General features: G+C 34.1%; 1 protein-coding gene across 3 annotated transcripts in view; it reads left to right on the top strand.

Annotated features, from left to right (window-relative positions):
• The window catches only part of zip (myosin heavy chain 10), a 299,777-nt gene that overhangs the window by 194,971 nt on the left and 89,601 nt on the right, over positions 1–15,205 (top strand). For 2 of the 3 annotated variants that reach the window (XM_081732288.1, XM_081732290.1), the window contains one exon: positions 13,966–14,058. In XM_081732288.1, the coding sequence (XP_081588414.1) occupies positions 13,966–14,058 (93 nt within the window). Of the gene's footprint in view, positions 1–13,406; positions 13,425–13,965; positions 14,059–15,205 lie in introns of all 3 variants that reach the window. The other variant, XM_081732289.1, reaches the window with a different exon arrangement.

Raw genomic sequence — 15,205 nt, forward strand, 5'->3', positions numbered from 1 at the left:
AGTGGACTGTACACGCATTGACAGCCACTTTTGACCAAATCAGTTTTAAGCACTTACGTCACTCACTATCTGGGAATGCTCTCTGAATAACAACGTTTGTGTTCTGCAGAGACGGAATGGCCATTCTGTTTTTACAAGTATTTCCAATCAGGTCGCCAAAGTTAGAGAACACAACGAATAACCTTCGTATGTTTATAGTTTTATTTATTGGTTTCGAGAAACTGAGTTCCATGTAGAGTAAATAAATAAATAAATAAATAAATAATACTTAAGGAGGAGAACAAGACATTTCCCCTTGCCCTATTGGAAATCAATTTGAATATGTACTAAATTTGAAACATCTTAAAAACCTTGGGGGGAGGTATGGAAAACTGACCTATTAACCTTCTCCTCCTACAACATGGTAGTGAAACCGATATTTTCTCCGAAATCCGGTGTGGCCAAGAAATTCAAGCTAGCTGACAATTTTCGACCAGAGGGGTGAGTGTGTATTCCTCTGTCACTTGAGAAAGGTTTTGGCGAAAAAAAAAAAAAAAAAAGTAGCGTGGAAACTCCGAATGGTTTGTGTTGTTTTGTTATTTGACACTTTGAGTGGAAAAATCTTCCTTCTTCCTTTGGAGAGGAACAAAATTCGAACTGGACGGCAGCTCTTGGCAAAAATAGGGGGTGGGCAAAACGTGATCTCCGTCATAGGAATATGGAATGGAATGTTTCAAATGTTTTGGCGAAGAAAAAAGTAGTCTGGAAACTCCGAATGCTTGATGTTGCTGTTATTTGACACTTTCAACCTGCTTTCAACAGAATATTTCTTTTTCCACTTAGAAGGAATGATCTATATATGCAGGCAAATTGGTCAGTGTTTGTTTATTTCCTCCTTCTCTATATACAAAGAAAGAACCCAATGTGTAAGCCATTAATCACAGTGTAATGGGGACCAAAACTATGGCAACGTCGTTGAACATAAGTTAAGTTACAATGTCACTAGTAAGAGGATATGATTGTTCGGACAGTTCCGATTACCACCCACTAAGGTTTTTAAGATCCTGCCAGTTCTCTATGTGGCGTCCGCCGCTTCTATATTAAATTTGGAAACTGTTATCCTTAAGTAGGGAAAGTCCTATGGAGCGGCTGTTTTCGTTTGTCCATCTGTCTCTACAAGTATGAGAGTAAAAATGGTAAGAAATCACGAGAAACTTTTTTGGAATCAATTCATCATCCCAAGACTAGGTTCTATCTCCTCCATTAACCGACTATTCAAACTAGAACTGGTAGAACTCCTTCATTAACCCTCTATTCAAACTGGAACTGGTAGAACTCCTTCATTAACCCTCTATTCAAACTGGAACTGGTAGAACTCCTTCAGTAGCCCTCTATTCAAACTGAAACTGGTAGAACTCCTTCATTGGCCCTCTATTCAAACTGAAACTGGTAGAACTCCTTCATTAACCCTCTATTCAAACTGAAACTGGTAGAACTCCTTCATTAGCCCTCTATTCAAACTGGAACTGGTAGAACTCCTTCATTAACCCTCTATTCAAACTGGAACTGGTAGAACTCCTTCAGTAGCCCTCTATTCAAACTGAAACTGGTAGAACTCCTTCATTGGCCCTCTATTCAAACTGAAACTGGTAGAACTCCTTCATTAACCCTCTATTCAAACTGGAACTGGTAGAACTCCTTCAGTAGCCCTCTATTCAAACTGAAACTGGTAGAACTCCTTCATTGGCCCTCTATTCAAACTGAAACTGGTAGAACTCCTTCATTAACCCTCTATTCAAACTGAAACTGGTAGAACTCCTTCATTAGCCCTCTATTCAAACTGGAACTGGTAGAACTCCTTCATTAATCCTCTATTCAAACTGGAACTGGTAGAACTCCTTCATTAATCCTCTATTCAAACTGAAACTGGTAGAACTCCTTCATTAATCCTCTATTCAAAATGGAACTGGTAGAACTCCTTCATTAACTCTCTATTTAAACTGGAACTGGTAGAAATCATCTGTGTCCAGTTTCAACTTACATCTCCATAGAGCACAAACGATAATACATAGCAAGAAGCAGTTTTTGGAGGCGATTCAGTGTCGCAAAAGTATATACCGTCTAACAGTATCTCTCTTAAAATCGTAAATGGTAGAAATTTACTGCGACTTCCAGTTTCAATATTCCATTCGATAGGTTTCTTCCATTAGTTTCTTCTCTATTTAATTCACTTTAGTGTGTTTATTTGACATCGATACTTGCAGTATTTTTTAGTATTGTACTGCATTTAAAATCAGCCATAACAATTTTCAAATGATCTTAGTTCAGAAAGCACTTAGTGGGAGTAACTTTTTTTTTTTTTTATTATTATTTGAGGAATCAACTGTATCAATTTACTTCGTTAATCGTGGACAAAGTAGACTTTTTGGGATTTAATTTGGGATTGAGCGTTAAATTTATAGCAGTAGTAGCTTTTGAAAGGTCGGAGCCCAAAAATTGTAAAATCTTTAGATTATAGCAGGTTAAATCGCACTGTTTCTAAGCTTTTATCTTTAATGTGAAATTGAATCAAATTCTTGTGCAACTATTGCTAGCATTAAGCCGGATGTGAAACTACAATGTTATACTATGTAAAACTTCTTGTGAGGTAGTGGTTGTCTTTATAGTCGTGCTGTTGATTGTATTTAACTGTTATCATTCGTGAATAAAGAAATCGATCTGTGATGCAGGTGTTGTATGTAACGACTACGTGGCACCTTCACTTGGAAATAACGCTCTGTTTATGATTGCAAAGAAAGAATTTTATGTTGGCGAAGAAATAAATAAAGACACTCGTTCAGCACCTGATCCTGTTCTGAAACGTTTTATTCTTTTTCACTTCTTGACGTTTTTGTTACGGCGGGTGTCAAGGAGCGCCTATCGGCAGTGGATAACAACACATCCACTATTGTCTGGCATGATCTGTATTCGTCATTAGTGGGAGGTAATTTGCCGTAAACTGAGATGCTTTCATATAGTTCACTCCTTAGCTAACCTTTTTGTCTTGACGTAACAATTACAACGGCGTCAGTTGTAGCTTCTTTCGACCTCCCTCTTTTTCCTTCCATCGTACCTTTATCAAGCTCCTTATTATACAGCTACTTAGTAGACCATATCCCATCCTCTGTGTAATTACATTCAGTATTATTCTTTATAGTTTTTTTTCAATAAAACTTATTTATAATGTTAATACTTTGTGCTTATTTTTAATGATTAATTACAATACAGTCACATACGAATAGCAAAAAGGATCCTTTTCCAACTCGGAAGAATTTTCATTTTAATTAAAGAAATTTTCTAGCTGTTACAAATAATAGCCATTCGCGTTAATTGATTTCCGTAGTATCAGTTGCTGTTCGTCTCCCGTCAGTTGCTTGTAACACCACGTCGTTACTTGCGTTACATGTGAAGTCACAGTCGATTTCAACATAAATAACTATTTCGTTTTGTGTAACTAATTTTAGTTGTTTAAAGTAAATAACGGAAGTTAGAAAAGAAATACTTAGAGATATTCGAAATGTGGTGTTGGAGGAAAATGGAGAAGATAAAATGAACAGAGAGAGAGAGAGAGAGAGAGAGAGAGAGAGAAACAAACGAAGACGTTTTAAAACGGATAGGAGAGAAGAGGACACTTCTATCCAGCATCCTTCGTAGGAAGGCTTAATTAGATTGGATAAGTCTTGCAAAGAAACTGTCTTCTTCATACCACTATAGAAGGAAAGGTGGAAGGAAAGCGAAGAACACTACCTGCAAAACGGAAATCTCAGGGAAATTGATTTTGGAAGAAAAAATTCTGGATAATTCAGAGAAATCGATCATATCCAGTAAAAAATCTGGAAATATCAGGGGAATTGAGTTCAATATTTTTGTATATTTTGAATGTATTCAAGTATTAAACAAAAGTATTTACTTACTAATTCCTTTACTAGGCCTCTTAACGTAATATTTTTTCAAGTTAAATTTTACTTATTTATTTTCTTGTGACTCTATATTCAATTGCAATCGTTCATTGGGAAGACGGGTGGCCATTCTTAAATATATAAATATATTATTCTTAAAATTTGTGTTCCCTTACTGTTAGTTTCTTCCACTAGACCTGGAAATTGCAAAATTAATACCTGGAAAACTTGGAAAATTCAAGGAAATGGAGTTCAATATTTTTGTATGAACCTTGGAAGAATAGGAAGAACACAACTGATCTATGATTTGAAAAATAGAAGAAAAATATTGAGAGTTAGAACAAGCTGAAGATCTAAGATTGAGAAACGTGGAAGAAACATTGCCAGGACCAAATTTTAAAAAAGAAACCTGCCGAAAGGCAGAATACTTGATAAAGTAAATACTTAATAAGGTAAATGAATGACCCCGATTAGAATTTGATTCGCGTCAAATTCGATCCCAGGTCATGTAGGTTGTACGCTATTTTTTTATAGACTCACATCTATGTTTGGGTCTCTTTCAGTTGTTCGTTACTTCATCATCCTTTTTCAGCGTTTCTAACATTCTTCTTCTACAGCGAGGTTATACAACGTTGAGCATGTGATATACAGAGTTGGTGACATCTTATATTCGTGTTATATGCTTTGAATGTCAAATAATAAAAAAGTTTCATTGACAGAGGGATCGGGAGAGAGAAAGAAGTATTGACGTCACAGGTGAGATGGACTTGGGTGGATGAAAATAACATTTGGCAGCTGGTCAGCGGGGTCGAAGGCAAAACGGAAGGACAGAGAGAGCGAATGACTCCGTTCGACTTACGCTGGTGCAATTAACGGGATTAAGAAAGGGATCTTCTGGTCACAAAAATCCACCACCGAACAACAAATAGTGTTTCCGTTCTACTTTGTCGTTGTTTGTCCCGGGGGAATGCTGAAATTCAAACTGAAAACCTCGCTTTTCTAAATACAAAGTATTAACAGAAAATGCATACTATTTGTAAAATTTAAAGTGAGTTTTATAAGGAGCAGAGCCAAAAATTTCGGCGCAGATTGTACGAAAGTGCGGAAAAACTGAATTCTTTAGATGAAGTAGTTCTCAAGGATTTTTCTATGTTTAGCATGTGTTCTTTCTGCTTAGGTTCAAAATGTTGCTCATTGTTTTCCGTTTATTGGTCAGTATTGTATCAATATTTACTCACTTCGTCTTTTGATCTCAGCTGACAAACATTTAAGCTTTTTCTTCACGCGTCTTTGTTTTACATCAACTAATAACAAAACTCGGCAATAACTATGTGAGCGTTTAACGAATAATATACAAGGTGTTAAAAAAAAAAAAAAAGCAATTGCTGAAACTACAACCATCTGATGTAATTTGTCCGGTAGCCTGATCCCTTGAGACAGTGTCAATTTGGAACACGTTCTGACTTGTCAGTCAGCGTACAGAGCCGCTAAAGTGAGGTTGTAATTACGATGTCTGTCGTGCATCATAGATTTTGAACAACGCGTGAACATTAAGAGTCTTCATCCCGGCGAAATTAAAATACCACTAATTTTACAGTAATTATGTGATATCTTCAAATAGATAAAAGATAATCGAAATGTGGAACAAGAGCGCCCTAGACAGTATTATTTTACATGAGATACCGTTATCACGACTCACTTATCTGCTTTCGATTTCGAGTCATTTTGAAAATCGGCATTTATTTTCGCGTTTCTAAACAGCTGAAAACGAAAAGACACTAGGTGACTTGTGATAACGGTATCTCACTCAAAATAATATTGTCTAGGACGCTCTTGTTCCATATTTCAATTATCTTTTATCTATTTGAAGATATCACATAATTACTGTAAAATTAGCGGTATTTTAATTTCGCCGGGGTTTCAAGTTGCAAGAAAGTGAGAAAAAAAAAAGGAAAAAAGAAAACCCTATTGAAGTGTTGAAATTGGTGTATGGCTATAATGCTGTAACTCTTGAGTACTATATACGGTGTGACCAATTTAAAAGCGGAAATGAGTCGGTAGAAGACGAGCAACGTTCGGGACGTCCATTAACCTCAAAAACAGAAGAAAACGTGCAGAAATTTTTCATTCAAACAAGCGAATAACTATCTATTCGAGAGTTTTCCAAAGAACTAAGCATCTCGTACGGGTCCATACAAAGCATTTTAACCATGGATTTGGAAATGAGAAGAGTAAGTGCGAAATTCGTGCCCCGACTTTTGACTGACGTACAGGAGTTTTCGGCCGAGAAAATATTCTTGTCTGTTCACATCCACTGTACTCTCCAGATATACCATAACGCGACTTCTGGCTCTTACCAAAAATTAAAACTGTGCTTAAAGTAAAAAGTTTGGACACCAGTCCTGAGATTGAAAGGGCCACGAGAGAGTAGCTGAACGCCCATCCAAAAGAAGCCTTCCAGAAATGCTTCCAGTGATGGATTCAGCGTTGGGATAAGTACATTGTTAGCCAAGGAGATTAAATCAAATTCCATGTAAGCTTATTACTTTAAGGACCTATGCGGAAAAGTAATTACTTTCATGGCTAGTTATGTCCAAAAACATGGAAAAGCTTCATTGGAACGCGCGTTATTATGGAGAAAGTGCGTACTTCCACGGCTAGGGGTGTCCAAAAACGTTGAGAAGCTACATTGCAACATGCGTTATTATGGAGAAAGTGCGTACTTCCACGGCTAGGAGTGTCTAAAAACGTTGAGAAGCTACATTGCAACTCGCATTATGGGGAAAAGGCGTACTTTCATAGCTATGGGTGTCCAAAACGTGGAAAAGCTACAGTGCAAGAAGTGTTTTTCCAACTCGAGAAAATGTAAACTGTCGTTCCAACAATCTGCAGTGTGTGTGTGTATGGGATTCTCTTACAGGGCATGACTCTCAAGACATGCTCTGACTCGCGTTCCCCAATATTTCTAAGTCCCCCATTTACGCCTTCCGTATTCATTGTTGTAAAGGCTTACCTTCTGCCTCCTTGGCACATACATTTAAGTCAGAGCATATCTGACATTTGTTGCCTGCAACCAACATCACATTCTATTGACTTATACGCACGAATGATAACTGAAGTGGTCGTTTAATTGATATTATTGCTTTCATACAATATTCGTGGACGTGATTTTTAAGTCACGTGTTTAGATAGCTGAAATCTTTGTCAATGTGGGACGGTTAAATTCAGTTCTGTAGAATATTTATTTTCCGAACTTCGCGAAAGTTTGTTTTATTTGTGGTTTCTTGGTCTGTCGGAAGGTATTTCAATCAAACTGCTGTTAATTACTTTTTCCGAGAAAAATTCCCAATTGACTATATTATGGGCAAGTTACTCACTAGCAACACACAATTAGCAAGTTGCTTAAACATAAACAGTCAGAAAAATAAATAAATAAAACAAAAAGTAGAGAATCATAGTTAGGAAGATGTACTTCAACCATACAAACAAACCAAAACATTTTCACGGGAATTTATCGATGCTTGCCACTTAAAAGGTTAAGAGTCTGCCTTACTAAAAATAATACAAAATTAACCATTTTTCTTTTGCTTGTTTATTCATTAGTGAAAGGAGATAATGAAATGCAAGTCACCACAAACATAGATAATGCTATTCTACAACAGAAAATATGAACCTGGAGAATGTTCAGTGTTGCCATCCATAGAAATTACAGTGTTGCCAGAAAAACAATTTCCCTAAAATCTAAGTTAAGGCTGCAAGTAGAGGAACAAACTCAACTGCATTTGGTTACGTATCATATTGTTTTGGTTTCCTGTGAACTACTTTTTAAATAATATTTGTATTTAGTTTGTAATAAACAAAATAGTTTTAACATACAGTTATTAAAACTAAATAATAATGTTAATTAAAAAGTAGTTCACAAGAAACCAAAACAACATGATACGTAATCAAATGCAGTTGAGTTCATTCGTCTACTCTTTGTCTTAACTTAGATTTTAGGGAAATTATTTTTCTGGCAACACTGTAATTTCTGTGGATTGCAACACTGAACATTCTTCAGGTTCATATTTTCTGTTATAGAACAGCATTATCTATGATTGTTATAACTTGCATTTCATTATCTCCTTTCACTGATGAATAATTAAGCAAAAGAAAAATGGTAAATTTCGTATTATTTTTAGTAAGGCAGGCTCTTAATATGAAGGTATTAAACATCTACTGTTTGTCGTTCAATTAAGGGAGATGAACATCAGTAATGAAATCCATATCGTACACTCGGTAGCAAATTCGTAATTTGAAAGGTGGAAAACAAATACAGGGTGAATCCTCTGAATAACGGATACCAATGGCACATGAATTTTTGTCCGTTACAGAAAGGTTACAGAAATTTAATTTCTCACAACTGTAATTGTATGCAGTAATACACAGTATGAGCGTAAATGCGTAAAATTCAATATGAAAATACTCAGTTTAGTACGTATTTGAATTACTGGGAGGGATGAAGGAGAAATTAATTTCTGTTAAATAATATTATTGCTGGATTGATGTGTTAATATATTCGTATACTGCAACCGGCTGAACTCTTTTGTTTAGGAAAAAAGCATGCGTTTTCCTCTACAAGGGTAAGAAAACTCATTAGCAAGTGCCCTATGAGAATCCTCAGTACGGTTGCGGAAGAAAAATGTGTGTGTATGTGGGGGGGGGGGTGTACTGGCACGGTATCTTCGTTGGCGGAATGGATGAAAAGGCAAGTTACTAGGCGTGCATATGTTTATTGACCCAGCCCCAGTCACAAAGTATCCTCTTAGAGAAAGTGAAAAAGGAAGCTGGGAAAACTCCAACCCAGACTTGTTCCAGTATCATAAATAAAAGAAAAATGTAACTTAAAAAAAAAAAAAAGTAAGTATTGTAAATCAAACAATGTTTGTTTTGTTATCTATAAAATTGTCGGGAAAGATGCAAGACCCAGAGGAAAAAGAACTAAATTTGTTCGGGAAGGGAAGATCTTTCGCATAGAATTCTTGACCATACACCTGACCCTGCATAAGTGTTAATGCTTATTGAAGGTTGTCTAGGATTTACACCAGAAAGTAGTTTATTGTGGGCAGGAAAAAAAAGAAAAAGTTCAGCTTGAAGCTGTTCTGTTTGATGGTTCACCAGGTACACTTGTGGGGAAAAGATTTTACTGTAATATATCGCAGAACCGAGAATAATTCCTGTCCGTTATGAAGAGGTTATTGAAACGTTTCGGGGGGGGGGACTGTCCGCGTCCGTATCTGAAAATGTCCGTAAATGGGAGGCCATTGTTCCGTAAACGAACACACATTTTTTGCTGGGACAGAAAAGTGTGTCCGTTATTGAAGGTGTCCGTTAAGGGAGATTTCACTGTATTATGCATCGTTTTCCCAATGCTGTTATTTAATATGGACTTCGACATATTAATAAAAAAGACGAAAATATCAAATATTGTTTGATTGGAATTGTGTTCCAAGAATGAAAATTCGGATAGTTTGTTCCTTTCTTTTTCTCTTTTATTTTTTTCATAAGTCGGAAAGTAATTAACTTTTCTTTTCCTCTCAGTTCGAACACGTGTAATTCAAGGTCGAGACGTTTAGTGAATATTGTATTGAAAGCAGATAGTAACTTTGCTCAGAATATTAAGTTCTACAGGGTACATCACAGAGTAGCAATGGCGCAAATCTCGGAACTGGGGGGGGGGCTGTACTCGCCAATAATTCAATTTGAAATGTGTTTCTTTTGGGGAGAAATATGATTTGTGTCCGACTGCCAGAAAGGAAAGTGAGATGAATGGAATTGATATCCCTTGTTGTATGATATACAACAGGCTCACCTCAGAAATCAGATACATCTACCGTAATATGAGTCTCACCTCCCCCCTTCCGAAATAAGCCTCAAATTGGCCGTCTTTCAATGTTGAAAGACAACTCTGCTCCCCTGATATATTATAGCATTTTTTTAACTTTATAAATATTTTGAACATCGCTTCAATATATATATATATATATATATATATATATATATATATATATATATATATATATATATATATATATATATATATATATATATATATATATATATATATATGTATCCCTTAACGGTTCACTATCTTTTCTGTCTGTTTCCGGCACTGCTTGCAAAACAATATATCCACAGACTACCTTCCGCGTAAAATTTATCAGAGTTGTCACCAGGAAGCAATAGCTTCTCTGGATCGCGGAAAGCATGTACACAACTAACCACAAGGAACAATACCTAAAAATAATAGTCTTCAAACGGAATAGGCAAGATCAAAACATGTGTAACCAAATGGTTACGAAAACTCGTTAAGGGATATATATATATATATATATATATATATATATATATATATATATATATATATTGTAACCAGCCAATTATAAACTTTTTATTTGTTATACTTTAGTTCTAAATTCAACTCTTAAAAATAAACAAAACAAAAAAAAATCCTTTATCTAAATACAAATTAAAACTCGATAATAAAATATTAAAAATTATATAATTTGTCTGCGAATTCGTTTTATGTGCTAAAGACAGTTTAACTTACATAATAAACTTCCTCATTATGTAAATCTTGCGTTGACAGATTTCTTCGTCTAAACCAAATTCCGACTTGTACATAAACCCAAGTTTCTAAATCATAATATAAATCTACATCACTTTGGGTAACAACCTCAACAAAAAAATAATATATAACCTCACAATATTTCCAAAATAAAGGAGAGAGCGACCAAAAATTACATCGTTAATAATCTCAATATAACTAAGTTATTTAAAACAATTTATCTTAAAACTTCATACATTAAATTCTACATCAAATAAAATTTAAAAAATAACTATTATATCAATAAGGACTTGGGCTAAAATTAAACCTAAAATAACTGTCATAAAACAATAATCTTCAACAAAAAAATCAAATATGTACTTAAAAAATCTATCAACTACCAAAATGTCTCTACACACAAACCAATTCACAAACCTCTCATAACTTCACTAAAAATTAAAATCAATCACACATTTAAGGCTTATATCTTTTATCACACCTAAAATTTCCTAATTTATTTAATATTACATAACATTTCTATCAAAAATATAAAACAAAATTAATTATGTTTAAAAAAAACCTCTCGCAATGTACCCCCATTAAAATAAACCTTAAACATAACCACAAAATATATATATATATATAATGCACAAATACAATATGGCAATGGTCCCCCCCCCCCCAATGTTGAAAGCAGATTTGCGCCGATGCAGAGTAGAATAAATCTCCCAGAATAGTCTATGTTGGTGTGGACAGGTGACCAAGATGATGATTTTAAATGTTTTAATCGACATAAAATGAAGAAAGCTGTGAACATGTTCGAAGTAGATAAACTTCTACTTATATAGTCAGATATACTTTTTTTTCAGATGACGCTTTTGAGCAAGCTGAAGAGAAATATATTGGAATTAACTCTGCTTTGTTACATACATAAATATCCACTCTGTATTATGCAAATTTTTGAACGACTAAACTAGTTTGTTTAATCCGTTTACTTAGTTGGAGAGCTTATTTTGGAAGTACGGCCTTCGTGTGTTGGTAACAAAATCATTATATTAGACGTATGGGCGTAATGTATCTTGCTGGACGACAGAATAGTCAATGGGATGAAAGAATTTAATAAAATTTTCCATTTTTTTTCTTTGTTCAGGAACTACCGTGCTTTCAACAGACTAGGAATATTAGATAGTGATATATATAGTGGTGGCGATTGGACGTTAAAAGTGGGAGTGCAAGACATGATCTGAATATTTGTATATCAATGTTAGTTTAACGAAAGGTTATATAACTAATAGGATACTATCTTCTTCAGTTAAAATACTGCGTATCGTATTTCATATTTTAAGTAAATTAACAAGAGGAACTCAAGTTACTATTTTTAAACAACGAAAATGTAAGAAGAAAGTTGATTCCTTGCTCATGAACATCTTAAAATTCTGTTTGGAAAATTGTGATATCAGATTATTTAATAACAAATTTGCAAAACAAATAAACAAAAATGATAATATTAATCATAGTAATGAATAATGAGGCTTGTTTTGTAGAAGTTATATTGAAACTGGGGATTAATGAACAACTTATATTTTTAATTCCACACATGCTATTAAATGTATTACTACTCTTAGAAAATGAAAGACAGTAAATACTACAAACATATTCTACGACATTTAAAGATATACGAAATCGCAATATTAATTGCTTTGAATTGCAATTAAAACGTAATTCTTGTAGCTTTCTTAACTCATCGCAAAGACAAATAACCAATACGTACTCACGCAGCGGCAAATATTATATGGCACCATTTTTTCTATGAACCAGTAATACATCCAAATGAAACTATATGCATTAAAGAATTAAAAAATAAAAAGAAAGCCACCCCTAAACACCGCCCCCTGCTGATATACCAAAATAATTGCGGAAGTTGTTTTATTTTATTACCTAATCTTACAGCACGTAACTAAATTAGTTAATGATCGTAGTTTGGATATAGTTCTTAGCGTTGAGGAGTCTCTAATCTAAATCTCTCACGTCGTAGTTGATTACAAAAACCCGTACCTTTCAGTAAAGAGAAGTACGTTGGTGTAGAAATTTTTGTTTTTCTTCTGTTGGTTTCAGAATGTAGAAGATTCTATCATATATGTTATATAATAATAATTTTGCATTGGATTTTTTTCGTCCCGTGACAGCATTCAGTAGATAGATTTTCGTACTTACTATAATAGTGTTCGTAAAATTTTAAAGCAGTTCAGATTCTTTGACGCTGTTACATTGCAACAAATCACAATTTTCTTCTGTTTACACTAGTGGCGGATCCAGGAAGGGGGCCGATTGCCCCCAGAAGAGAAAACTTTATTATATATATATATATATATATATATATATATATATATATATATATATATATATATATATATATATATAAACCTATCCCACAGTTTGAAGCTCTTAAAAGTAGCTTTAAGTGGCAGTATGACAACCCACCGCACGCCCCAGAAGTCGATCCTGGATCCGACCCTGGTTCACACCATTGAATGGAATAATCAAAAAGTTGTGTCTTAGCTGTGGAAAGCCCGTTCTCTGTCAGCAGATTTTCTTTCTCTTTCAACAGCAATCACCAAAAGAAGGTAATAATAAAACGGCGTCTAAAATCATTAATCCAGTAACTACGAATCATCCTATTATTAAAAAAAAAAGTTATAAAATTAACAATACCGTGATACTAAAAACATACAGCTACTGCTTTTTTTCAGCTACACTCTTCTTATGAGAAATATGGTACAAGTTTCCATAAGTAAAAGTACGTTTTTTGTTTGTTTGTTTATTGTAGTATTGTTTTATTGAGTAATTTCCTTGGATGGGTGGTTCTAATTTGTATTATGTGATTTTTTTTCATGCTTTCGTAGGTGAGCTCCAATTTTGCGGTATGTATGAACGTATCTGTAGAAGTAGTGGGTTTGATTCTGGGAGTACACGTTGAATCAGTAGAATTGAACTGTGGTAAAAGTAAACATCTTAGTCATTTAGCTAATGTCCAGTAGAATCAGAAAATTCTTTTATAGTAGTAGAAATCAATAACTAAATGCATGATTGGCAAATCCTATTATTTTTCGTAGAGAAATTGTTTGTCTTTTAAAATTTACAAATTTGATTATTTGTTTTACTTTAAACAGTAAACGCTAATCATTGTAGTAGTTTCAAAGTTTGCATCTCAGATATTTTGGCATGGTATTGTGATACGTATTTCTATTCGTAATGAGAAATTTTATTATAGTAGCATGCGATAGTCAGAATGGTAGATACAAGTGTTGGATCGTGTCATTTATTAATTTTCCAGCATTAAAGAAATTTGTTCAACAATATGTTTTTATGTCGAATATTATATTTAATTATTGTTTCCATTTTAAATACTTGTTAATCTTCATATTTGTTGGCCTGTGCTAATAAACTTCTTGTATTCTCCAGGGTGAACTTGAGCAGCAATTACTTCAAGCGAACCCAATCTTAGAAGCGTTTGGGAATGCCAAAACTGTGAAGAACGATAATTCCTCGCGTTTCGTAAGTATTTAATTATCTTTTAGTCTAGATTAGCTAATTGTTTATATTTAACATTTATTTAATTAGTTTTTAAGTTTATGCAATTATTCAAGTACTTGGTTAAACAGGCAAGCTTTAGTGCGGGTAGCTTGTAACGAGAAGCAAAAACAGAGATGTCTGCCGGTTATTATTAGGATAAAAATGAACGTAATCGGGTTGAACGGCAGTATCGATTGACTTGAATTTTTTGAACGTAGTTTGTACTTACCTCGAACTGGATCATCATGTTACTTTCGTTAAAATTCATTCATAGTAAGGGGGTAGCGGGAGGATCGTGATGAAGTAGGAAGAAGGGCTCGATTATATTTCAAGAACATAGCGAATAAGAACTTTGTAGATTCGATTCGGAACTAGCACCACTCAGTTTACTCACAATTTTTCGGTGCTATGACGTGTCAAGGATTTCTTTCCAGAGAGTTCGATTAAGAGGTTGTATAGATCCAGTGAGGTCATATTTTCAGGCATATGTACGTAATTGATGGTTATATATATATGTGTGTGTGATATATTTAATTGGGTATATCAGTCATCGAAGTAGCATTTCTTGCTGACTAATCGTGAAGAAAGCCACACTGGTTCATTCAGTTTGTGTAAATTTAGTCTTCTTTCTAAATTTACTCTTCACAACTAATCTTGTAGGGCTCTATTCCTTACAAAATGTATTAAATCAACTTTTCAATATCTTTAGTCGTGTCATAAAACACTTACAGGGTACATTTTAAATTCAAAAATCTTACATGCATCCCCAGATAGATTGTTGAGTATTAATTTCAAAAATCTGAGCTGTTTTCATCAGTAACTTCTTACAAGGACTGCTACACTAAACTTATTTTGGAATCATCGGAGATTCCTGCAAAATAAATTATTCTCTAGCACATTTTTGTAAATACATATTTTCTTATCCTGTATAATAATTAAATATACGATAGTTGAAAAATTGAGTTCAGTTTTCACGCAGAGATGGACAAAGTAAAGAAGGTTGCAATATTAACAGTTGAAATTAACTAACTTGAAATTTTGAAACAGGATATGTAGTATTTTCCTTATATTAGAATACGAATAGAGTGCCACTTCATATAGATATAATTTAAAATATTTCATTTTTTCC

Source organism: Thermobia domestica, chromosome 11 (assembly GCF_964235325.1).
Source record: "Thermobia domestica chromosome 11, izTheDome1.hap1.1, whole genome shotgun sequence".
Taxonomy (NCBI): Eukaryota; Metazoa; Arthropoda; class Insecta; order Zygentoma; family Lepismatidae; genus Thermobia; species Thermobia domestica.